General features: G+C 40.0%; 1 protein-coding gene across 2 annotated transcripts in view; it reads left to right on the top strand.

The window, feature by feature from the left end:
- Nucleotides 1-4,602: 4,602 nt before the first annotated feature.
- Nucleotides 4,603-25,360, top strand: part of wdr17 (WD repeat domain 17) — a 35,919-nt gene continuing 15,161 nt past the window's right edge. For both annotated transcript variants that reach the window (XR_013077084.1, XM_076728344.1), the window contains exons 1-21: nucleotides 4,603-4,761; nucleotides 5,102-5,268; nucleotides 10,411-10,539; nucleotides 11,031-11,214; nucleotides 11,328-11,558; nucleotides 11,787-11,897; nucleotides 12,195-12,335; nucleotides 12,990-13,112; nucleotides 13,581-13,768; nucleotides 13,904-14,072; nucleotides 14,203-14,294; nucleotides 16,265-16,347; nucleotides 16,473-16,559; nucleotides 17,125-17,289; nucleotides 17,646-17,761; nucleotides 18,361-18,447; nucleotides 18,811-18,960; nucleotides 19,620-19,750; nucleotides 20,624-20,749; nucleotides 21,517-21,672; nucleotides 24,114-24,178. Coding sequence is in view for 1 of the 2 variants with exons in the window: in XM_076728344.1 (XP_076584459.1) it covers nucleotides 10,417-10,539; nucleotides 11,031-11,214; nucleotides 11,328-11,558; nucleotides 11,787-11,897; nucleotides 12,195-12,335; nucleotides 12,990-13,112; nucleotides 13,581-13,768; nucleotides 13,904-14,072; nucleotides 14,203-14,294; nucleotides 16,265-16,347; nucleotides 16,473-16,559; nucleotides 17,125-17,289; nucleotides 17,646-17,761; nucleotides 18,361-18,447; nucleotides 18,811-18,960; nucleotides 19,620-19,750; nucleotides 20,624-20,749; nucleotides 21,517-21,672; nucleotides 24,114-24,178 (2,528 nt within the window). In the remaining variant the exon portion in view is untranslated. The remainder of the gene's footprint in view (nucleotides 4,762-5,101; nucleotides 5,269-10,410; nucleotides 10,540-11,030; nucleotides 11,215-11,327; nucleotides 11,559-11,786; nucleotides 11,898-12,194; nucleotides 12,336-12,989; nucleotides 13,113-13,580; nucleotides 13,769-13,903; nucleotides 14,073-14,202; nucleotides 14,295-16,264; nucleotides 16,348-16,472; nucleotides 16,560-17,124; nucleotides 17,290-17,645; nucleotides 17,762-18,360; nucleotides 18,448-18,810; nucleotides 18,961-19,619; nucleotides 19,751-20,623; nucleotides 20,750-21,516; nucleotides 21,673-24,113; nucleotides 24,179-25,360) is intronic.

The raw sequence follows: 25,360 nt of genomic DNA, 5'->3' as shown, positions 1-25,360 counted from the left end.
AGCAGGGGGCTTAGCTGCCGTATGAATGTATGGGTGAATGCAATTGTGTTATAAAAGTGCTTTGAGTGGTCTTCCATTTACCATTTACTTGTATTCCCACTACACAAGGGTGGTGACAAAAATGATCTTAACAAGTGCCAATTTCCAAAGCAGTCATTAGTTAATAATCAGCTCCAATCATTCATCTCAGGAAATTCTGTTCAGGCCAGTCTGGTTTCAGAGCTAATCACAGTACTGTCACTGCTGTTAGTTTGGTTACAAGTGATGTTGTATCTGCTGGGAATCATTGTGCTGTTCTCTTTTTAGATTTTGACAAAAGCATTTGATACTATTGATCATGCTAAGTGTCTACAGAGGCTGTGTAATATTGTTTTTGATTCCTGTAAATGTTTGCAGGACCACCTGTCTCATAGACAAAAATTTGTGATTTTGGGAAATGATCATTCTGTATTTTTACCACTGTCAAAGGCGATTCTACAAGATTCAGTATTGGGTTCTGTCTTGTTCACAATTTAGATAAACAATAGCACATCCTCTGTGACAAATTGTAACTGCCATCTTTATGGGAATGATACAGTGCTGTATTGCTTTGCTAACACTACAGACTCAGGCACAGAAATTCTACAACAACCTCTTGATAAATTGCGAGATGCACCTTTTAATTTACATTAGTCCTGAATGCAAATAAGACTAAATACATGCTATTCTCCAGAGCCAGAGATGTTGTGGAAACCGATTTGCATATTACCACTCTGAATGGTCTTGGTAGGGTCTTAGACTATAAATATTAGTATCTTAGTATCTGGCTGGATCAAAAGTTATCTTTAAATTTCACGCTGACATTTGTCAGCAGCCCTCAACAAAAAATGTAGATATTTGTTCAGAAACAGAACTAATTTTCCTCTACTCAGGAGGAACTGGATAATGAAGGTCATCTTCTTGTCTGTTTTGATTTATGGTGATATTATCCATAGAGATGCCTCCTAGATTCAGTTAATCACTCCACCCTCATTGCATCTTGTGTGAAAAGGTTGGGTGAGCATTTCTCAGTACAACGTGACAGCCATTGGTTTTTATTAATTTCTAAAGCCCTTAATGGCAACATGCCATTATATATCACTTCCTTATTAAACATGTCCCATACTCATTTTTTGACCTGTTCAAGTGATTGGCTAATACTCAAAGTCCGGTGTGCAAACACTGAATTTGGAAAAACTGCTTGTAGTTTCTGTGTTGAACCCACTTGGAACATTTTTACAGCACATGTCAAAACTTAACACAATTGTACCTACAGGTCAATTGAAAACCATGATTACAAACCATACTTGAACGTAACTGTTTTTAACTGTGTTCTGTTGTTGTTGACTTCCTCATTTATTATTTTTGTTTGTATTTATTGTCCTTTTAACTGTACTCCCAATGCCACTGGAAATAAGGCCATGACCTCAATGATTTTTTAAGATTTAAAATAAAGTTGAATTAATGAATGAAGGAACATTTTTGTTTGAAAGCTCTACTGACGAAAGTTTGTCTATCAATTGTCATAGTACAGTCATCTGGGACACAACACCCGCTTAAACACCAGTAAATGACTGCACAGTTGGAAATGACCAGAACTGCTGTCAGATGTGATATCATGACCCAACTTGGCGAGATGTCAGCAGAACTCTCAGTGGTCATTTGAAATAGCTGTTCTGCATGGGGAATGAAGTCATGATTAGACATAGTGTATGTGCAGTGATGTACTGTATGTTTATGTGTGTTACTGAATGACAGCTACTCTTATTAGTCGTATGGCTTTGTCCTAAAACATACAAAACAGATTACTGTCCTGTTATCTTGGAAAAACATGACTAAGTGTACCTAAGTACATTTACTCAAGTACTGTAGTTCAGTAGGCTACAATTTTTAGATACTTTAGTGCAACTACATACAGAATTTCAGAGGGAAATAATAACATTTATAGCTATATGATACTGGTTATTTAGCAAAAGATATGGTGAGCTTTTAAAATCTGTTCACTGTTCAGTAAAAACATCTTACTCTTATAAAGTCCCAATGTGACACATTTTAAGATTCAACTTTTTAATTCTAGCGCAGTAACCTGCTGGTTGAAATATTCTAACACTGCAAAAATAATGAATAGGACTCAATTTCAGACTGAAATATCATTATAAGACTGCACTTTTTCAGGTAAAACTGCCCATCAATTTATAAAGTTAAAGTCAGCTACACCTCAACCAACAACACAAACACAGCTCACATGCGTTGTGATAAGAATCCAATAACAAGTAAGATAATAAGTAGCACCATGAAATGAGTCATTTGGAATAATGAGTGATATTACTTTACTTACCTTTAAGTTTTTATTTTACTATTTTTATTTTTTTTTTTAAATCTCAAGTAGCTCTATGGAGCTGCTTTTCTATGAGTGCACGATGATGCAGGTGAGCATACAGTTTGACTCGACGCTCAGGGCTCTTCTTCCTCTCTCTTCCGTCCTTCTGTCTGTGATCCGGAAATCTGTCTCAGCACTCCACCTTGAAGGATGTTTCAATTCCGAATATACATCTGGGGGAGATGAGCGAAGAGAGAGGAGGCTGGCCTATGAGCAAGGATGCACAGGTGTATCCTTTGCAGAAGACTTTTTGGCACCTGTGACTCAAGGAAGAGGCATGGCACGCAAGATGAACAAATGCGCAATCAAACTCTCGGGATCTACAGGTTCCCTCTCTTTTGGCTAGTGTGCTCCTGTGTGTCCCTCTCCTTCCGCCTCATGTCTGTCTCTCCCCTGTCTGTCCTGTGTGTGTATGTGTTTAACTGCAGGGCGTGGCTGACAGGTCTGGCACGACCTCCTCCTTTCCTGACCACATCTGACTTTAATCATTCAATCAAGGCTCATCATCCACCACAGTACACACTATATTGCCAAAAGTATTCACTCACCCATCCAAATAATTAAAATCAGGTGTTCCAATCACTTCCATGGCCACAGGTGTATAAAATCAAGCAGCAAGCCATGCAGACTGTTTCTACAAACATTGAAAGAAGTGTGAGTGAAGGAATGGGTTGCTCTCAGGAACTCAGTGAAATCCAGCTTGGTACTGTGATAGGATGCCACATGTGCAACAAGTCCAGTCGTGAAATTTCCTCGCTCCTAAATATTCCACAGTCAACTGTCAGTGGTATTATAACAAAGTGGAAGCGATTGGGAACTACAGCAACTCAGCCATGAAGTGGTAGGCCATGTAAAATGACGGAGCAGGTCAGAGGACGCTGAAGTGCATAGTGCGTAGAGGTCACCAACTTTCTGCAGAGTCAATCGCTACAGACTTCCAAACTTCATGTGGCTTCAGAGAGCTTCATGGAATGGGTTTCCATGGCTGAGCAGCTCCATCCAAGCCATACATCACCAAATGCAATGCAAAGCGTTGGATGCAGTGGTGTAAAGCACACCACCACTGGACTCTAGAGCAGTGGAGATGCGTTCTCTGGAGTGACGAATTGCGCTTCACCATCTGGCGATCTGATGGACGAGTCTGGGTTTGGCAGTTGTCAGGAGAACGGTACTTGTCTGACTGCACTGTGCCAAGTGTAAAGTTTGATGGAGGGGGTATTATGGTGTGGGGTTGTTTTTCAGGAGCTGGGCTTGGCCCCTTAGTTCCAGTGAAAAGAACTCTGAATGCTTCAGGATACCAAGAGATTTTGGACAATTCCATGCTCCCAACTTTGTGGGAACAGTTTGGGGATGGCCCCTTCCTGTTCCAACATGGCTGTGACATGGATGAGAGAGTTTGGTTTGGATGAAATTGACTGGCCTGCACAGTCCTGACCTCAACCCGAGAGAACACCTTTGGGATGAATTAGAGCAGAGACTGAGAGCCAGGCCTTCTCATCCAACATCAGTGGACCTCACAAATGCACTTCTGGAAGAATGGTCAAAAATTCCCATGAACACACTCCCAAACCTTGTGGAAAGCCTTCCCAGAAGAGTTGAAGCTGTTATACCAGCAAAGGGTGGACCTATGAATTAAGAATGGGATGTCACTTAAGTTCATATGCGAGTAAAGGCAGGTGAGCCAATACTATAAGCACCAGTCTCCCCAGCAGTATTTGTCCAAAACCAATATGGCAGCAACATACAAAGAAACTTGTGCTGCACACAGTAGCAAAAACATGTGTCGATTGTGTGTGTGTGTGTGTGTGTGTGTGTGTGTGTGGTGCACCCGTGCTTGCTTGGGTATGATCAGTTTAGACTTTTGAGCATTGGCAATGGAAACTGTTAGCTCAAAATATAACATCTCAAATCAAAGCACTGTGGAAGAAGAAAAATGATCTCGACCCCCTCCGCCCCGTGATGTCACATTCATATGGAAATGCTGTTGTGGTGTGTGGCGGTGGTATCTCTTACTGATCCTTAACATTTTTATTGCAGACTACAGCAGAAAGCTCCGCTGCGTCTGAGCTTCAGAAATCTCTGGGAAGATGGAGCTGGTGTGGACAATGCTCCAGTACGTGATAAATAAAAGAGCGAAGCTACTGAAAAGCTAGGTGAGAAAATAGCGGCGCTGCCACCACGCTGCTTGGAAATGTAGAAGCGTCACTACTGGCCAACACTCCCAGCACTGGTCGTCATTTGTTACTAACGTTCGGCTCAGCAGGTCTGTCACAACGCTCATAGAGAATAACGTCAGTACAAGAATTAGCGGAAGGATTTAGGATTTAAACCTGAAACTGTGAACAGAACCTGATCCGGAACAGGTGTGTAGCATATATTACCATGCACCCTTCGGTCTCATTTGATATACTGGTAACACTTTTGTACTTTTCCATGAATGCAGGGCTGCTTTTACATTATTGTATTACAGTTATACATTACTAAATTGTTTAAGCAAAGGATTAAAATCCTTCCTCCACTCTTGCTTGTTAGTGACCTTAAATTACCCAAATCATTTTGAATTACCATTGCAAAAACGATGAAAAATACGTAGAATTCTGATGAATGTTGACTGAGGGAAGAGAGCCCTGGACCACGCTAATATAATCATACATCATGCTGGACAAAGGGGAGGCACGCTGACAGGCTTATGGTTTTACACAGAAACGCTCTGACTGACACTCTGGACAACCAATAGCTGATCAAAATGATTATTTCCACGGACCAGTCACTGCTGTCGTTACGTCCCACCTGACGCGAAGGACGGTGAGCTGGGGGCGTTTCAGCACCTGGGAGCTGTCCGTTGTGCACGAGCCAACTGACAACTGACGGTAAGAACAAAAACACGTCCACATAAACTGTCCGCAGCGCTGGAATATAATTCACCAGAGATGGCCAAAAAAACATCCATGTGAAATGTTGCTGCATGCTCGTTATCAGCGACCTGCTGCTCTGATGTTCAGACGGACCGCAGCTGCGATCAGCTGCGTCTCAATAACAGACAGTTTCCACACGGATTAGTTTGTGCTGCAGAAACCTGTTGATGCCATCTACATGTTTTTGGCATATAATCCGTAACAGACTGCAAGGAAACGCTAGACCGCGTCTGATTGCGCATGGTGGCATCAGTTCAGAATGGGAATGGCTGTTATCTTTCAGACAGGGTTAGCCTATTGATTTAACGGTGTTTCAGACGATCCACCGTTTATCGCTTTTTTCTCATTATTGTCATGTCTGGAACGAGGTATTAGTGTCGTTTACCGGTTCGTGCTGAGTGAATGCCTCGTCTGCACTAAGTGAGCACAGTTGTGGTGATTTGCATGTGAAAAATATGTGAAGCGTCTGGATTGAAACCGGGTCTTTCATGATCTCTAATAAATCGTTGAAATGCAGAGGAAACAACGGTTATGTAATGTAGGCATGCAACACAACTTTCACCTTTCAATCAAATCTCGTCTGTGTGTTATACAAACATTCACCTGAAAGTGACCCACACCATGCTCATCGAAAAATAAGCCTAAGTGAACTTTACCCGACGAGAGGACTCTGGTAGGGTTAGTGTGTGTGTGTGTGTGTGTGTGTGTGTGTGAGAGAGAGAGAGAGAGAGAGAGAGAGCTTTGTAGGGGTGTTTTTTCCCTGATGCCAGTTCAAAGCAGCACCGTTGTTCACCATCTTAGGTCAGAGAAAAAGCATAACCATTTGGCACCAAGACAAAGTCCAGCTGAGGTTGCTGGGAACATCATTACTTTGAGTGTATGTGGTCATAAACCAGAGAATTGGTCCAACTGAAAGTTAGATGTGATGATGGCACCAAAAAAGTTAAGGAATCGCTAAAGTGATGGCAGTTTTATTTTGAAGGGGATATGAATGTGTATACCAGATTTCATCACAATCCAATAGTTGTTGAGACATTTCACTCAAAACCACAATTGTGAACCTCATGGTGGCATCAGAAGAAAAGTCAGGGAATCTGCAAAGTCATAAGAATTCACTCATTCATGTTTGTTCAAAATTTGATTGAAATCCATCTAATTGTTGAAATATTTCAGTCTGTACGAAAGTGGCGGACTACTAACTGACTGTGTTTGGCATATAATGCATCACCCCTCTTGCCCCTGGGAAGATCCGATCACGAGCTGGTGCACCTCCTGCCTGCCTAAAAACCTCTCTCAGCTGTCACTTGCAGAGTGAAAAGATGGCCGAACATGGCTGATGAGACTTTAAAGGACTATTTTGATGCAACTGTGTGAAAAGCACTTTGTGATAGTCATGGGGAACACATTGACAGTGTACACAGTGTATAATGGACGATAACATCTGTGTGGAGAATGCCGTACCCATCAGGACTGTCTGGTGTTTTTCCAACAACAAACCTTGGATGACATGTGACAGAAAGGATCTCCTCAAGGAACAAAAGAGAGCCTTTGTTTTTGTTTTTACTGATGCTTCTTACTATTACACTATCCCCCTTGCTGCTGAAACACTGCAGATTTCCCCACTGTGGGATTAATAAAGGATTATTTTATTTTAATGGGAAAGAATTTCACTTCCAAAAACTTCAACAATCATCCCTAGTATCCTTAGTTCCCAAACACTGATATGCATTCTATTTTATTTACCATATTTGTGCACAGGCAGGAACGTGCACCAGGTTGTGATCAGATCTTTCCAGGGGAAGGAGAGGTGATGATCTATATGCCTCCTTGGTGTGGGCATGAAATAAGTCCAGCATTTTTTCATCTCTGGTGTAGCATGTAACATATTGAGTGAATGTGGGCAGAGTGGTGTGATAAAAGTGGGAGTCCATGGTTGTTCTCAGGATCCCAAAACCAGTAGAAAGATCAGGGCAAACTCAACTTAGTGCCATAGTACACAGACAACTTACAAACAGTATTTACCTGTCGCAACAGTCTGGGGTCAGCATTGGCATTTTTTTTTTCACTTCATAATGTGCCACACATAGGACAATAGAAAACAGGTCTAGACTAGTTCCCACACTCTTGCCACAAAGCTTCATTGTTGTGATGTGCAGAATGTGGTTTGTCTTGTAAGAATAAGCAGGGATGTCCCTGAAAAAGACCTTGTTTGGATGGCAGCACATCTTGCTCCAATACCTGTATGTACGTACATTTCAGCATTAATGGTGCCTTGACAGATTTGCAAGTTACCCATGCCATGGGCACTAAAATACCCCCATACCATCACAGATGGACCCAGACCCTTAACTCATGATCAACAACTGTTAACCTACGGGCCATATTTGTGCCCACAGAATATTAAGGGATTCAGAAAATGTGTACATCTAATGTTATTCACCGGTGGAAGAAGTTCAGTTTTTTCTGAGAGTGATTGTTGGTTAGCTTGCCAACCCCTGGCGATCAGCCAAAAAGTCTGGAATTTATAGTTCACCCATTGTACAGAATTGGATTATTCTCTTACTCAATTCTCTCTACTCTGTGTACCCACCACCAAACTACTCGGTTCCCAGGCCGGCCATTCCCTGGAGCTGACAGCAGTGCATTGGCAGGACGACAGGAGGCAACTCTGGAGTTGCTTAAGAATCACTGAGCTTGTCTATTAGACACATCACTTTTTAGATGGCCAACTGGTCTATTGAATCTCTGAGTATTTCTGTTCTGTTCTGCTTCCTGGGACCCCATCCTTGCTTGAGAGTGACAGAGCATTTTGAGGATGCCCCTTTCATACAGTCATGATTCTATCACCTGTTACCAGGTGGAGTGTTCCAAACAAGAGTTTTTCTGAGCATTCCACAACGTTCCCAGTCTTTTGAAGCCCCTGGTCCAACTTTTTGAAACATGTTGCTGGCATCAAATTCAGAATGAGTATATATTTACTCAAAAAAACAAAACAAAACAAAACAAAACATAAAACCAGAAAGTTTGTCAGTTTGAATGTTAAATATACATTAAATAATAGTAAAATATTCTTGTACTGTATGCAATTCAGTATATGTTGAAAAGGATTTGAAAGTTGTTACAATCTGTTTTTATTTATGATTTTCTCAGAGTCCCAACCTTTCTGGAATCAGGGTTGTATGAACTTTCACCTCTCCTAAAACATCAGCTAGAGCTGCAGCAGTGTCCGTGGTTCTGAAAAGACTGATGAACTGAATTTAGAGAAACTTGTTAGATTTAATATTTTGTGCTGTCAACATAGCAGATATATTTGGTATGCTTGATGACAAAATGATCACACAATTTATTCCAAATATATAACTTAATATACATTCTGAAGTGAACATAAGTATGAGAAACTAAATTTAGAATAAGTTAATCAATCTGGAAGCCCTTCAGCTTCAAGTGAAGTGGTGACAGTTCTTTAAAGCTTCCTAAATAGGAATGTATAAACAGTTACTGTCACTCTTGTCAGCAGTTTAATACTCCTGTGTAAGACGTTTCTTGGGTGCCATAAATTTTCCAGCAGAGCAGATAAAGAAGAACTAAAAAGACACAGAAACAGAAATGAAAAAATCATGATAGTGGTATTTTGTAACACTAGAAGTAATAGTAGAAGTAGAAGTAATACCCTTGTCTTGTTTCAAAGACATTAGCTTGTTTACTAATACAAGCAGAATGTAATTATGGGATGCCCAGAGAGATCCACACGAGCATAACACGTTCCTCCATCACAGTGCTGTGTAGCAATAGTGTGACAACTCCACATCATTACTGTTAAGATGACTGCACCATTATCTCATTAAAAAGAATGGTCAGTGAGAAATTTAGATGCAAATAAGGCAATTTGCACCTTACAGGAGGAGGTCACAGGCTAACTGGTGAACAGGTTTTTGAAGATTACCTTTGATATAAAATCGCTGCTTGCCTGTGTGTTTGCCGTCTTTCAGTTATGTATCTAGTCTGTAATTTAGGTGAACAAGCGTTTAGAGATAACCACTAATGATGTCTCAAAATCCTGTTTAATTATGAAAGTCTAAAAAATGCTTCTTACTATTACACTATCCTCTGGAATCAATGAATACACTAAGTATTACATGCAGGTCACAGATCTTCCTGCAGGTTTATAGATTTAAGATGCTCTTACAGTTCTGTGGATGGCTAAGAGATATTCACTAATCTGTTATTATTTCTACGAGCATCTTTAGTGAGGATATTTTTCAGATACACCCTGCACAAGGAATTGGTGTAATGATTATCTTAGTTGAAGATCGTTTTGGGTTATTTTGGTTTGAAAAATCACTAGACAGCCGACCATTAGAAAAGAATCTGTATTTTCTTCAGGGGTCTCTTTAGCACTCTAGATTTGAGGATGTGTAGTTGCTATTATGAGTTGAATACCACATACTGTACATTGAGTCATTAGTCAGTTCCTCACAGTAACAGTATTCAATCAGTAGAGCAGCGGTCTCAGCCAATCACAGCAGAGATTAATTCAATCCTATCTACATGTCTCATTTGCTTTAATCATCTAATCCTCTTCAACCTGTAGATCTTTGTAGTAAGTTCGGATGTTGGTAGTGGTAGTAATAGCACTGTACACTGCAATTCAATCCATATTTAATGAATGAATTCATTTGATGATTAAAAACACATTCAACACTGCACTGCAGTCATTACCCAAGCCATAATAAATATTGTTTAGACAGGTGTTGAATTCATTTTGAGTAGTGTGGTTGCTGTTGCACCTAACAGTACAATTCAATTTAATGACAGCCAACAGTCTCTCAGCTGACAAATGATTCAAGACACTGTTTAAGATGCACTTTAGTCATGATAGAAGATTAGCAATGTAGTTGCAAAAATGATCACTGCTATTCATTTATTCATTTACATCTGAGATAAATGCTTGCTTGTCTACAAAGTCATAGCCACTTGATAAACATTAGACAGAATATAAAATACACAGAACGTATAGATAAAAGCTGTGCAAAGGATTTATCTTTAGATTTGTAAAATGATGTATATGGAACTTAATTTGTATTTGTGTATCCCAAGGTGAGGATGGCCAAGGTGAAGCAGGTGGGCTTGCTGGCAGCAGGCTGTCAGCCCTGGAATAAAGATGTGTGTGCTGCTAGTGGAGACCGCTTTGCCTACTGTGCTACTTTGGCTATATACATCTACCAGGTGAACAATGCTTGTGTGTACTTTTGTTCATGAGGGTGGGGAATGTTTAACATCTAAAACGCATTATATGACCTGCTGGGGCAGCTCTTAAATACCGTGACCATTTAAACTTATTGTTATGTCCTGGGAAATGTGGGGTCACTGACAAAATGTGAATGGTTGACCTAATACAGCATGCAGATTAACATGGTGTCCATGGCAATAAAACAAAATGTATGTTTTCTGCAAATTCCATACAATATGAGTGTACACAGTGCAGCCTATCGAAAAATTCAAACTGAGTTATTGAAGCATTCAAACAAAATACACTGCAACCTATCTGAGATACGTCATTTTTTATTGGTTTAGTTCTTTTGTTTGAAGTGTGTATGTTTGAAGAGGTTTCATGAAATGATGTCACCACAGAATTTAACCCATCATAAAACATCAGAACTGTTTATGTCTCTCTTTTTTTTAAATTTCTTGTAATTTTCTCTGTCTTCTTGTTGTAGTTGGACCAGCAGTATAATGAATTTAAGTTGAGGTCTATCATGTCGGAACACAAGAAGACCATCACAGCCATCAGCTGGTGTCCAGACAACCCTGATCTCTTTGTGTCAGCCTCTGCTGATAATCTTCTCATCATATGGAATGTAGCAGAACAAAAGGCTGTAGCAAGACTGGACAATACTAAAGGTTGATGGATGATCTACACCAGGTTTTATTGGCACACTAGAATTTTTAAGGTTAGATTATTGTGAAGTCCTCTCCTCCAAAAAAGTATCACAGTGTCTCCTCTTCATTCTCAGGTGTCCCTACGTCGGTCAGTTGGTGCTGGAACTCAACTGATGGAGTGGCATTTGTCTCCCAGCGTGGTCCACTGTATATCTGGGTTTATGGAGGTCCTGACTCCAGGGTCACGGTGCATAAAGAAGCCCACTCCTTCCTGTCTGATATCTCTCTCTTCAGATGGCACCCCACCAAAAAGGGCAAACTGGTGTTTGGACACACAGACGGAAGTTTGTCGATTTTTCAGCCAGGTGTGGATGTTTTCCTCAACTCATTAAAAAAACCCCACATTCTTATACATGTATTTGTATAGTTCTTGGGACTTTCCTTTGGACCTGCAGTCTTTGCCTGGAGGCCTATACCCTGAGCTTAACTACAAAACATGTCTAACTCTACTCTTCTATTCAGGTTCTATTAGCAGATACATGAGCCTGTAAACACACACATCTTCAATAATTTGTCTGTCCTCTCTTGTATAGGGAGTAAAAGCCAAAAGCATGTGTTGCGTCCAGAGTCATTAGAGGGGACAGATGAAGAGGACCCAGTCAGTGCTCTGGAATGGGACCTTTTGTCAACTGACTATTTACTAGGTTGGACAAAATATTAACAGTGCCACCAGGATTTTGTTAGATGAAGTGATTTGAATTTACAAAGAGACAAAAGACTTACAATAAGACAGAATAAAACAATATAGTAGCTTTTTATTTCATGCTATGGTTATTGTAAGTGTTACTGAGTAATTACAAGTTCAAACCATGAAATAACATGCCAGTAATCAAAACGCTTGATCCTGTCTATTCATGTAACCCATTCAGTTATTCAAAAATCTCTGTTACTATAATTGCACCCGGACATGTTCAATGATGAACACATTCTCACTCTCACAGTGTCTAATCTCCATAATGGTATCAGGCTGGTAGACAGTGAGGCCTTGGCTTGTATCACGTCCTTCTGCTTCCCCTCATCTGCTGCATCAGTTCAGTGTCTGGCTTGGGTCCCCTCTGCACCAGGCATGTTCATCACTGGAGGTAAAGACTGTGTGTTTCTGTGGGGGATGTGTGTATGATCTGAGTTCCCTTCTGCCTGAACGTGTTTGCCACTACAGGTTTAACTTGCCTTTCAACCTCCAACATAGCAGACAGCTGGTATGTGGAACCAGTCTTTGCAACAGCACCATTTGTCTATTTACAGCTGCATACTACTGGCATATTCTTACCTGTCGAAATTGGGATTTAAAAATAAAGAAAATTTTCCAGTGCCCCACACTGGCCTGGTCACATACTCCTTATATTTAGACAAGGGTACACACAGTGAATCCTAAAATCACCATTCAGCAACTACTTTCTATAAAATATGAGAGCGACAAGGGTTGGGTTAACTATTTCTTACATTTAGTGACTACAGTGAACATTCCTGAATTGTAGAAATGAAAACACAAAAGAACATATAAATTCAAGACTTAGTTTATTTGTGTGTTACTTGAAGGATATGCACACATCACTTACACATTATGTTTCAGTTGTGATTTTGAGAGAGGCTCCTGGCAAGAGAGGCAACTAGTAGGAGAGAGTGATCATGAAAGTGGATGGGAGAGCTAGTATAAATGCAGTCATGCACCCGTGTGCATTACGGAAGAAACCTTTGATATGTTTTAACTGTATTTGTGTTTGTTTGTCTGTCAGACTCCCAGGTTGGAGTGTTGAGGGTATGGAATGTGTCTCGTGCCACTCCTTTGGACAGCTTTAAACTGAAGAAGACTGGATTTCATGCTTTGCATGTCCTCAACTCCCCTCTTGCCAAGAAAGGTGAAATTAAGAATAAAGCCATTTGGATTTACAAATGTGGTAAAAACTCAAAAATCCATGCACCAACAGCTGTTACAAGGTGCATGAGTTCTATTTTCAGGTTGAAATCAAAGTCTTGTGTCAAAGTACATTCTTACAAGTGCAAGATTTACACAGAATCCACATTTTCAGATTTGTACATCTCAAAACCAGCTGTGTATGTGTGTCAGCCACCAAAGCACAACAACAAGAAGAGATTGAAAATCTGCTGTTTTTTCTTAAATATACGTTGTTTAGGTATAAAGCAGCCATTCAAGCACTGACCAGTAGCACTTCTCTTGTAAGGCTGCATTTGATTAGCTGAGCAGCACTTTGTTCCTGAAACAAGCTTGAGACTGTTAGGAAATGTAAGGACTATCTTCTGTAAAGTTTCTAGAGTAACACACCAGATACTTTCTCCTGTCTTTAACCCCTCTACTCTCCCTATAGCTCAGAGTTCTTGTTCTCCCAGTAAAAGTCAGCACACCAGTTCCACTAGTGAAGCAGTACCCCCCCCAACCCTGTCACAGAACCGGTCCTTCTCTCTGCCTCCCGGCCATGCTGTGTGCTGTTTTATGGACGGAGGAGTGGGACTGTATGACATGGGGGCCAAGAAGTGGGACTTCCTACGAGACTTGGTATATACTGATTTGTAGTCAACAGCCTATGTGCTTACAAATCACTGAAGGAGCAAACAAGTAAAAGAAAATGCCCTGTACTGTGATCTTTACTTATGATTTCCTTTGCTCTTTCTGTTTTTGTGTTGTTTCTAGGGTCATGTAGAGACTATCTTCGACTGTAAGTTTAAGCCAGATGATCCAAACTTGCTGGCCACAGCTAGCTTTGATGGAACTATCAAAATCTGGGACACAAACACACTAACAGCTGTTTACACCTCCCCTGGCAATGAAGGAGTAGTCTACTCCCTGTCCTGGGCTCCAGGTAGATTAACCTTTCACCTGCAAACCTCTACACGCAAGCACATGCATGCATACAGCACACACAAAAAATCTGTTGTTCATGTCAAAGTTGGTGACCTTTCTGTTTGTTTGTGTTTTGGTGTGTTTTGAAGGAGACCTGAACTGCATTGCAGGAGCGACATCTCGTAATGGAGCATTCATCTGGGATGTCAGGAAAGGAAAGATCATCACTCGCTTTAATGAGGTTGCTTAGACTCTTGGTGAAAAATTACTTTAAAACTTAATCTGTGTATTATTGATGTATAAAAATCACCAGTGAGATCACTTAGCTTAACTTCAGCATCAATATATTTAAAGTGCACTTTACTCAGAGAGTGTCAGTACGCTTTGCAAGTCAGTAAAAACAACAGAAAAGAAAACATGTTACAGTAAAGATACACACACACACACACACACACACACATACACAGGTAGTAACGTTAATATGACAACATTGTTGAGTTTAGTAATTTTAAAAACATAGATCATATAACTGTAACAGGGTTGGGTTAGCTTTCCTCAAGGAGGAAATACAGTGTGTGGCAGATTACTCCAGAGTGGGCAAAATGAACGTAAAGGACGTGATGGAGTATATTATTACGCTGCTACGCTAACCTAGGCTCATGAAAAAATCCAAGTCTTGTAAACCTGTAACCTAGTGTTCTGTTCTGCGTGTTGCATTAGACGTGAAAATGAGACCTAAACTTTCCGGGTGAGTGTAACCTTTCCTATCTGAGTCAACTACACACACATATGGGGGATATGTGTGTGTAGTTGACTCATCGTCAGGTCACAGCTCCTGCCTTCCACAACCACTTCAATTGGACCAGGCCTCCCAGTGTGATACCCACCATTTCTTTTTTCTTTTGTCTTCTTTTCTTTCTTTTTTAAAGTTCCCAAACCACCTTTACTTCCAAAAATGTTTCTGCTGAACATCCACATCAAAATCTGACTTTATTTTTTTAAACATCTGACACTTTAGCAGGGCTATCAGAAGTGTGCAAACTAAACCAGAAACTGACTAGATGGACGCTCAGGTAGGCTCCTATATGGGTATAAGGGACAGTGCATCTGCCAAGATGTTATCCTTTCCAACCACATGCTGGACATCCAGACTAGATGGTAAAACTACTGCCAACCTGAACACTCGTTTGTTCAATGTTTTGAACTTGGCGAAGAAGTCCATGAAATCTGGTCTGTGTACACCTCAACCTCTCAAACTGAGTGAGACAAATACACCTCAAAATGCTTGACTTGTCTGCATGTGTGTGGCTGTCTCTGTACAGAGGGCAGCGCACTCTGCTCCACCTAGCATGCAAAATATAGATAAATATATTTATACAGTGCCTTTTTTGCGCACAAACCTCACATTTATGTAGGTATTGTCAAAAAACATAGACTTGAAGTGTAAATAATCTGTTCAGGTCACGGTTACTCCTGTGAGACACAGCTGAGGTGTGAGCCTGCACGAACTGGTGCAGACAGCTGCATAGATTAAAATGAGTGTGTATCTGTTGTGAGACATGAGAGTAGGAATATTGTGTCTTACAAAGCACGTCCACAAAGTCCCTGTTAGAACCAATTATAAGGTAAGATGACATTGCCATAGAGACCAGTTTATGCTGTGCATATAGAGGATAGTGTTATTTTTGCAAACCATAATATAACTGTAATACAGTGGTTTACAAAAGCATTTACATTTGATAAGAATGGGAGATTTGTGATTGGTCTGTAATTATTGGTGAAGTCAGGGTCTTTAATAGTGGTCTGATAAGTCCTGTTTTAAAAGATAGAGGTAAAATACCACCCCTAAGACAATTGTTTAGTATTTGAGGCAATAGTGGGCTGAGAATCGTGAAAAGGTCCTTAATAAACTCAGAAGACATAGGATTGAGTAAACAAGTAGTAGGTTTGGCGGAGAGTAGGAGAGGAGATTATCCAAAAGTGGATGAGTTTACAAGACAAAAGCTGTTCAGATGTAGTCACCCTGCCCTGGGTGGGCATTGAGAGAGTGGAGGAACAATTTCTTGTCTGGATTCTACCAAGGGGATGGCCAATGCATTATTCTGTCCTTGCTAACTACCCCATAGTGAAACATCTGACTCCTTATAAAAAATGATGGATGGTATAAACATGTCTGCTGCCTGTATTGACAACCCCTCTGTCTTCCTCCAGCATGGTAAGAATGGTATATTTTGTATATCATGGAGCCATAAGGATTCCAAGAGGATTGCTACCTGTAGTGGAGATGGATTCTGGTAAGTCCTCATCTTCCCTTGTAGACCTCTATTCTGAGAAGAGTTTACTCTATAATGAAGATAATGAAGCATAATATGTGTTCTTCAGAGAGAGTCTTGCATGTTTTATATTGTTTGGACAACAGTATCATCCGGACCATCGATGGCAAAATCCTCCATAAGTACAAACATCCTGCTGCTGTATTTGGATGTGACTGGAGCCAGAACAACAAGTAAGACCTCTATTCATCAGGCATCTTTCCCAGTGAGGTAATCAGGATGCATTAGACAGTTACGTCATGCTGAAACTGACTACATATTACTGTTACTTGAATAGTCAGAACAAGCAAAATTCTTTTAAAAAGAAACAACACATTAAAATACATTCACAAGATACTACTAGATAAACAAAACAGGATCCTAAAGAAGAAGAAGAAGAGGCCTAATTGAAGTTCAGGGGGAAAAAACTGGTAAAATAGGTACGAATATGTTCAGCACCTCTGTCTTTTTTTTTTTAATACAATAAATTTGTCTTTGTGAGAAACAACGGACCTAAGTGTAGATGGGCTGAGATAGATAACCTATAACAGAGCAAGACCAGTATCCAAACACATAAAGTCAACGGTTAGTGTGCACCACAGACAAAATTACTGTCAGTGCAAAATCAGACCAGTTCCAAGCCTGTCTATTGTGATGTTCAAGACCGCTAATGCTGTCAACAATAAAGGTGCTGTATCATCTGGTATTTGTGGCCACAATTTTATACATATCATCCTGCCTCTTTCTCTCACTTTGTAGGGATATGATAGCCACAGGCTGTGAGGATAAAAATGTCCGCGTGTACTACCTGGCTACCAGCTCTGATCAACCTCTGAAGGTCTTCACTGGGCACTTAGCTAAAGTATTCCATGTTCGCTGGTCTCCACTCAGAGAGGGGATACTGTGTTCTGGCTCAGATGATGGGTGAGTGCAGACTCAGACAGCTTGGGGTAATACAGACTTTTCAAATTTATTGACAGGTCTTTTACAGCGATGAACTTGAGACAACAACCAACTCTAAGTTATTACATTATTTCAGATGCTGTTAAAGGTTTTTTAACAACAGTCATGTTTTGTACAGAAGGACAACAGGCCTTTACTTGATTCAGTATGATCTGTTGATAAACAAACAAAAGCATGATTCATCATCTATACCTCTGCAGTCACATACTGCATGTTGATATATGTGCCTTTTATATAGTGAAGAAAACAAGCATTAGGCCATTAAATGATCATTTAAAATTCATTCAAAAAGAAATCCTGTGTATCTGTCTTTGTAGTACTGTTCGTATATGGGACTACACACAGGATGTGTGTATCAATGTGCTGAGTGGTCATAAAGCTCCAGTCAGAGGCTTGCTGTGGAACTCAGAGATTCCTTACCTACTCATTTCAGGTAAAGTCACTAAAAGTATTGTTTGATTTTCCATTCATCTTCTTTTATACTAACTGTTTTGTGCGCAATATGTTATCATAGTCTGCTACTTACTTAAGACATCTCTCTGTCACATCCATAATAACAATAATTAGCTTATATGGCTAATGTTAGCTACTGTAGAGGTAATTCACCTACCCAACAAATATAATATAATCTTTGCACGAAGTCTTGAAGCATTTCAGAGAGTGAAGCTCCTTCTATGATTTTAAAGTTGACCTGTTTAAAAATCTTGAAATCTCTAAACTCATTTAGCTGATAGATGTGACAGCTGGCATAAAACTGTTACAACGTACAACAATATATTGTGATATACTTTGAGAGACAGTCAAATATTACAGATTGCATCTTCAACATAAGATAGAAATTGGCTTGTAGGGAAGATACAGGACATTTTTTTTTATTTTTGATGCATAACACAGTTCTGTATGACATGAAAAGTATTTTGACAGTAATTAGAGTAATTTTAAAGTGTTATATTGTGTTGTAAATAATAGTGGTGTTTTACTTTCAGGTACAGTGGACTGTCTTTTAAAGTGATGGGACTATATTTTTTGTAGGTTCTTGGGATTATACAATCAGAGTATGGGACACAAGAGATGGCACATGTCTAGATACAGTCTATGACCATGGAGCCGATGTCTATGGTAAGACAGAACCATGCCCTACTACACTATTAACACTTCAGATACATGATAGGTGTCAAGTACAGTATGAGGTGTATGATTATGAATGAGGTCCTTCATTGAAAAGGCAATAAAAACTGTTGGTTACATTAAAATGAAATAATTTAAATTAAATAAATATGAAGTGTAGACTCAAACTGCATGTAAAGAGAAGTTTTTGTTGGTTTTAGAAAGGCACGGTATATTCAAGTCAATTATTTTGCTGAATTTTGTTATTTCATGCTTGCTGCTATAGAGGTTTGTACCTGAGCCTTCAGTCACTGCTGTACTACTCCCTTATTTCTCTTTTCAGAAGTATTTACCAAACTGTGCATATGTCTGTAGGTTTAACATGTCATCAGAGTCGTCCCTTTACCATGGCCAGCTGTAGCAGAGACAGCACAGTGAGGCTGTGGTCCCTCACACCCCTCATCTCTCCACTGCTGCTCAACATCCTCACTGACCAGCCTTGGGAAAAGATCATAGGAAACACAGGTGAGAACAGAGTCCAGATGGGTGTGCTACAAAGCAAGATTAATGGGTTAGTAAAGTATGTTTAGCCTAAAGCCAGAGTTTTCAGTGTTATACAGGTGGCTGTCTTTTAACCTATGCTGCATACCTAACCTGCTCTGCGAGAGGTCATGTTCAGCTTTTCATATTTAAATCAGCTTTAAGAAGTGCCGCTCTTTCACTAATTTTTTTTCTGAGGATATTCTCAAGGCAATATAGATCCTCAGATGATGGAATATGTTGAATTTGCAGAGCCATCTGTTTATAATGCCAGTTCCCATCATTGCTCTAGCATTATTTGCAGAAATAGTGTTGCATTATAACGACCTGTTCCTTTTGACTGATGGAGGTGGCCCATAATCTGAGTATTTTATGCAGAAGTTGACTCAGATGACGAACCAAATGTCCCCCTTATGGGAATGCGTACCGAGCCTGATGAAGAAAACCTGGGTTAACAAAGAAAGCTTATAACCGCTTTTGTGACACCCATTATCTCTGACTGGGGTTCAGGTTTTGTCAAACCAGTTGATGCAAAGTATACCTTGCTATGAACTTGCTTCGTAGTACAACCCTCTGAGCTGTTTTATTTCATGGTGTTCTGTTACGAGACTTAATTTAAGCATACTGGTTGTTTGTCTCTGTAGACACTGCTATGGTTCCCGGCTCACCACCACTGCTCTGTGGTAAAGTGTCTCGAGACATCAAGCAGGAGTTGGATAAACTGACCTTAGACATCAGAGCCAAGAAGCTACGCTGGTTTTCCGAATGCTTTTCGGTAACTGCACGAATGCTCATTTATCATTGGTGATGTTAAGTGATGATATGGAAGTGAATCAGTGTGACACCTTCACTCATTTGACAGTTTCACCCATGTTTGGATGTTTAGTGGTTGATCTCACAGTATGCAGCACACAGCTAGGAAATGTTTTTGCCTCAGACTAGGTGTGCACATAAGTAGTGTTTTTCTGCTACTAAATGTGTGTACAGTTTACTCAGAAGTTCACTACAAAAGATACCATATTCTGTTCCCGGCTGATGTTTCCTAATGCAAAGTACATAATTTACACCTGCAGTTGTAGAAATCACTATACAAATCCAGGTATAAAACTAAAAATTTTCTGAATGTCTTGTTTGCAGACATTTCCTCAAGGCTCTCACTGTTGCTGGCTCACGATATATTTTATACCATTTGGTTGATTAATGGATCGGACGCAGCAGGACAGTGAGGAAATAAGGGAGCATAATTAGCACCCAAAGTCTATTCGATTCTATTTACGAAAGCCTGTTAGCACTTACATATATTTGATTTATTAGTGGTGAGCAACTTTCTTAATGTTCACAAGCAAAGAGCTTCACATTTAGGAATAAACTATCTTTATGTACTTGCATTCAGAGAGGTTAACTGACATTATTCCAGAGCCTAAGGTTTATCTGTGAGTGCAGCATTGTTGATTCTACATGAGGCTCATTTTACTTAAGAATATAATTGGACGGTGAATCATCAACACACCATTTATGTAAAGTTTACTTAAAGGAAATGCAATTCAAACATAGGCATTAGAAGAGAAAATGCCTCGATTTTTCTTTGTGTGAGTGTGCATCCTGCATGTTGTGTGTTTCTGAATACTTTGTGTGTATCCTGTGCAAGCCTCCAGGTGGCAGCAGTAACCTGTGGGACTTGGTGTCAGTCATCAACGGCCAGGATGACTCACTGCTGCCAGCTAGCTACAGCAAAGGAGTGATGCACATGAAACACCTGCTCAAGTTTAAAACGGTACTGAGCTCTGGTTTCCTGTTGAAATAGAAAGCTTCCCATGTGTGCAGAAACCCAGAGAGACCACACTATGAAGGAGCAGTTTGTTATAAGCCCTGCCCCAAATGAACTAAGGTTTGTAAAAAAAACAACCAATCAAATAACTGAATGGATGGACCCAGAGAAGTGTGCTTCAGATAAATAAATATAGTGATTTCTGTCCCTAAATAGGGAGATAAGCACTAGTAAATAATGTTATTGGCCTGCTTTGACCACCAGCTGCCGCAACACACATAAAAGAGAACTACCATGACACTACAAGAAAAAGGCACACGCAGCAACGCTCTTGAAGAGTGATCTGGACAGGAATAAGGAAAAACACAGTAAATACAGAAGTTACATAACATACATAGAATAATTAGCATGAAAGCTTATGATAATAAACAGCATTTAGTTGACACTGTTTAGAACACAGATGATTAAAATGGAAATCCACTGATTCCATTTATGTCTACCTTTGTTTATCTTTATTAATTAATTATTCTTATTAAACCTACTTGTATTTGTACTCCCTTCCCAGTAAGTGCAGATGGACTTCCTAGCTAACCCTTATCCAAACGCTTATCCATTTTATTTACAGACTGCATGAGTACTAATTCCTGTCCTAATTTTTTCATTTTCTTCTGTTCTATTAAACTGAACTCCATTTAAAATGTTTATTTGGGTTTCCAAAGTGTCCTTTATTTCACTTGACTTCTGTTTCTTTCATTTGTTCTATCTTCTGTCAGTCTGAAGCCCAGGAGCTCACTATAGTCAAGATGTCTAAATTTGGAGGAGGTATTGGAGCTCCAAGTAAAGAGGAGAGGCTGAAAGAAGCAGCAGACATCCATCTGAGACTGGGACAGATTCAACGATACTGTGAATTAATGGTGGAGTTGGGGCAGGTATGGGGTGTGTGTGTGCGCGCGTGTGTGTGTATGTGCGTGTGTGCATGTGCAGATGTAAGTGTTTGTGTAGTCATTTTCCTCTCAAGAAAGCACAGGACTCAGACACTGGCTCCACCTTAGAGCCTTTGGTACAACTTTATACTGTGTCAAATGCAAATAGAAGTTTATTGTACTAAAAACGAAAGCTCTAGACCAGGAAAAGTTCCCCAGCAATCATCAAAACACTGATGTTACTGATTTCTGAGCCACCATTTTTGCCATCATAGAGCCAATGAACCCAGCAAAATCCTTTGCTTGTCATAGTGGAAACCCAAAAGCAGGCAAGTGAAAACTGGACGTGAAAGAAGTTGAAAAGAGATTTTAGGACTTCTTACATTATGGTGGATTACAGCAGTGGGCGAAAAGTCTGATATCTGGGTGTCAAAAAATGGGTTCTAACAAAACCGTCAATTCTTAGCTTGAAGTATATTTGGTAACAGCCACTGCAATTCTATTTCTATTATCAGAAAAAGACAGAAATAAAAGAAAAGTAGAGACAATCTTGCGATGGGATCACATCAGCCGCGAAAACTGTCAACTTGTTGATATTCCAACCCAGGAGTACTCAGTAGCCTTTACTACAGTGTTCAGTATTTATGGATTGGACCACACCCATTCATTCTGATCAAAACTGCACACCAGGGGAGTATTCCAGAAAGTGGGTTATGTGAAAACTCAGAGTAAGTTAAGCCTGAGATCGGGGAAACTCTGAGTTTTCCGTTCCAGAAAGAGAGGTAACTGAAACTCTGAGTCAGTCACCATGGTAACAGACTCTGTGAACATAACCTGCTCGCTGGCAGGTTTACTTTAAGAAACCCTGAGTTTCTACCTGTCTCCTCCCACATGAAGAAAGCTGGTAGACATTGATGGCCCATTCACTCCCAAACGGATTGATATCGAAGCCCAACTGATTCGAAATGCTTTACATCGCGAGAGAATCTTCCGACCCAGATTAGACTTCCTGTCATTTCCAGAGGAATACCTGCTCGAATGCTACCGCTTTTCATCAAACGGTATAATTTATTGGGATTATTAGGATTAGTTAGGATTTGTAATATAGTTCCAACCATTAACATACTTCATCGTAACCCCAACCCTATTTTATATAGTTTTATATATAAGAAATTTTATATGTAAGTTTTATTTTTTAAAAGACACAAGTGTATACTTGCATCTGATGTAGGCACTTGTGTCCTGGGGGGTGACAGGCTCAGATGAGCTTCCCCCGGGGATGCCTTCAGCCGCCGTCGGTCGCGGTTTTGGCTGAGGGCCAGCTCCTCAGCCTCTGTCAGGTGGTCCTCCACCCGTTTTCGGGCTTCTGCCTTCTTTCTGTCGGCTGAGCAGAACTCAGCAGAACTGTTAATCTCTTTTAAATTAGTATTTTATTGAGTGTTCGTTTACACATCGTCACATTTTAAATGACTTCAATACGTATAAAATAAAAATGTGTAAACATTGTATCAAGTGTTAATCTACTCAGTGGGGTATTGAGTAACCACTGCATTAATATTTACTTTGTTTGATAGACAGTCAATTAAAAAAATCAAATTAAAATCAAAGTGAGGTACAATCATACCCTAGCAAAATATGCCTTACCTTTTTGAGTGATGATTTCATATTTCATTTTTAGCTGCTTCCAAGTTTGTTTCTCCCCTCTTGGATTGCACCTAAATGAAAATCAGATTTTATTCCTATTTATATTCATAACTGTATGCTACGATCTTAAGTACGGTTAAATGTTAAGTCAGTGGAATAGTACATTCAAACTTATGCATTGACTCGGGTAGCAATTTTCTCCCATGCCATTTCTCTCTTCTTCACTGCTGCAGCGATGTTACATTTATGCTGAAATATGTGCTTATACTCTGTATAGGCCTCCAATAAGACCTCCAACTCTATCAGGGGCAAAATAACTTGATCTTTATTTTGTCAGTTGTCATGGTGACTCGTGGTATCGGGGTTCCATTGATGATGGCTTTTTTATAGTGGTTGTGAACGCGCGCAACTCAAGGTGAACATACTCAGAGTTGACTGAACTAACTCAGATCGGCTGTTCTGGAACCAGTTTCCCATCTCAGAGTAAGTTCAGTGATAGACTCAGACTTTGTTGAACCTCCTACCTGGAATACCACCCTGCAAAGTTTTGTGGCTGCATCTTCCATGGTTGGAACACTATTGCATTGACAAAATCTGACATATAAACACCTGGCATAGTACTCAAAACCACTTCTGTGGAAGTTCCCATTGTCTCCAGGACCACATTTTGCCACGGTGACACGCATATACTCATACACAGACTCACAAGGTGTAATACCAGCCATGTTGTGGCTTGTAATGTTCACAATGGTTATTACATTGACAATGTAACTTAATCTAATGAGTTTATGTCTGTATTTCAGTGGGAGAAAGCATTATCTGTGGCACCAGGAGTCTCCATGAAGTACTGGAAGAAACTCATGCAGAGGTAAGCCATGTGTAAGCCATGTGAGTTGAATCAACCCTCCCTGACACAGTATCAACAAAACATATGTACAGCTCTTCAGAAAGGGTGATCTTTATTCCATAGCTCTTGTTCTGAACTGCATTATGATGCGTACTTGTTGCTTTTATAGACCTTTGATTTGTCATAGCAGGAAAAACACAGGTGTTATTAATAACATCAGTGATGGCTCCAGTAAGCAGAACCAGTAAAACTGGCACACCTAGTTTTGTGCACATGGACACAAAATGCTACAGCTCAGACAGAGGAGGCTGAAGAGGATTACAAAAGTCAATGGTTTAATAGATGTTTCAGGCAACGTGCAACAGGCAGTTTCAGAAGACACTGGAGATATGACCAAGGGGGGAACAGACCAGAAAAGTGTCCAAATCCAGTATTTCACAAGGCGCAGGCAAACGGCATGGACTGAGACAGAGATCAAAAATACTCAGGAAATTCCTCAGAGATCTTGCTCGTTACCACATGGATGAACTGATGATTTGACAAACACTGGGTGGAAACATCAGTGCTTATATGGTGTGGCAGCAGGTGAGTCTTGATTGTCTGATTGAGAGCAGTTGTGCTCAGGAGAGGAGGAGGCTGGACCAAACCTGTCAGCCATGACCTGCAGTGAAACATGCACATACATGATAGACAGGGGAGACACAGACAAGAGACAGAGGGAAAAGGAAACACAAAGACACAATAGGAAAAAGATACCCACAAAATCAAATCCAGCCTCAATTAATTTTACTACCTGTACTTTTCCTGCTATGACATGTCAAAATGTCTGTTAGAAAAAGTTCTACTGTGTCCAGCCAATGCATGCTACATGTGGACGTAAGTATAGCTCTTGTTTGTGTGTTAAACTAATGTAAGGCTCGTCATTTTGGGTTTTTCACATAATTTTTTAAAAGGTGTAATTCTGTTATATCCAAATTTCACTTAAATTTGTTTTTTGTGTACATCAAAATGCTCCCCTAGAACACTGTTTATTCTAAAGCAGTTCACATGAATAACTCTTTGTTTCAGGAGTGTTTGTTAACACACAAAGCTCCCTCAGTGTTGGTATTGTTACAGTCTCACTGTCTGATTATTCATTTTGTCATCTTAATTTCACTCATTTTGATATATTTGTGTGTTGCACTATGTTTATGTGCTAGTACA

This window comes from Chaetodon auriga, chromosome 4 (assembly GCF_051107435.1).
Source record: "Chaetodon auriga isolate fChaAug3 chromosome 4, fChaAug3.hap1, whole genome shotgun sequence".
In the NCBI taxonomy this organism is placed as follows: domain Eukaryota; kingdom Metazoa; phylum Chordata; class Actinopteri; order Chaetodontiformes; family Chaetodontidae; genus Chaetodon; species Chaetodon auriga.
The sequence above is the reverse complement of the archived record's forward strand: the minus strand, read 5'-3'. Positions and strand labels throughout refer to the sequence as shown.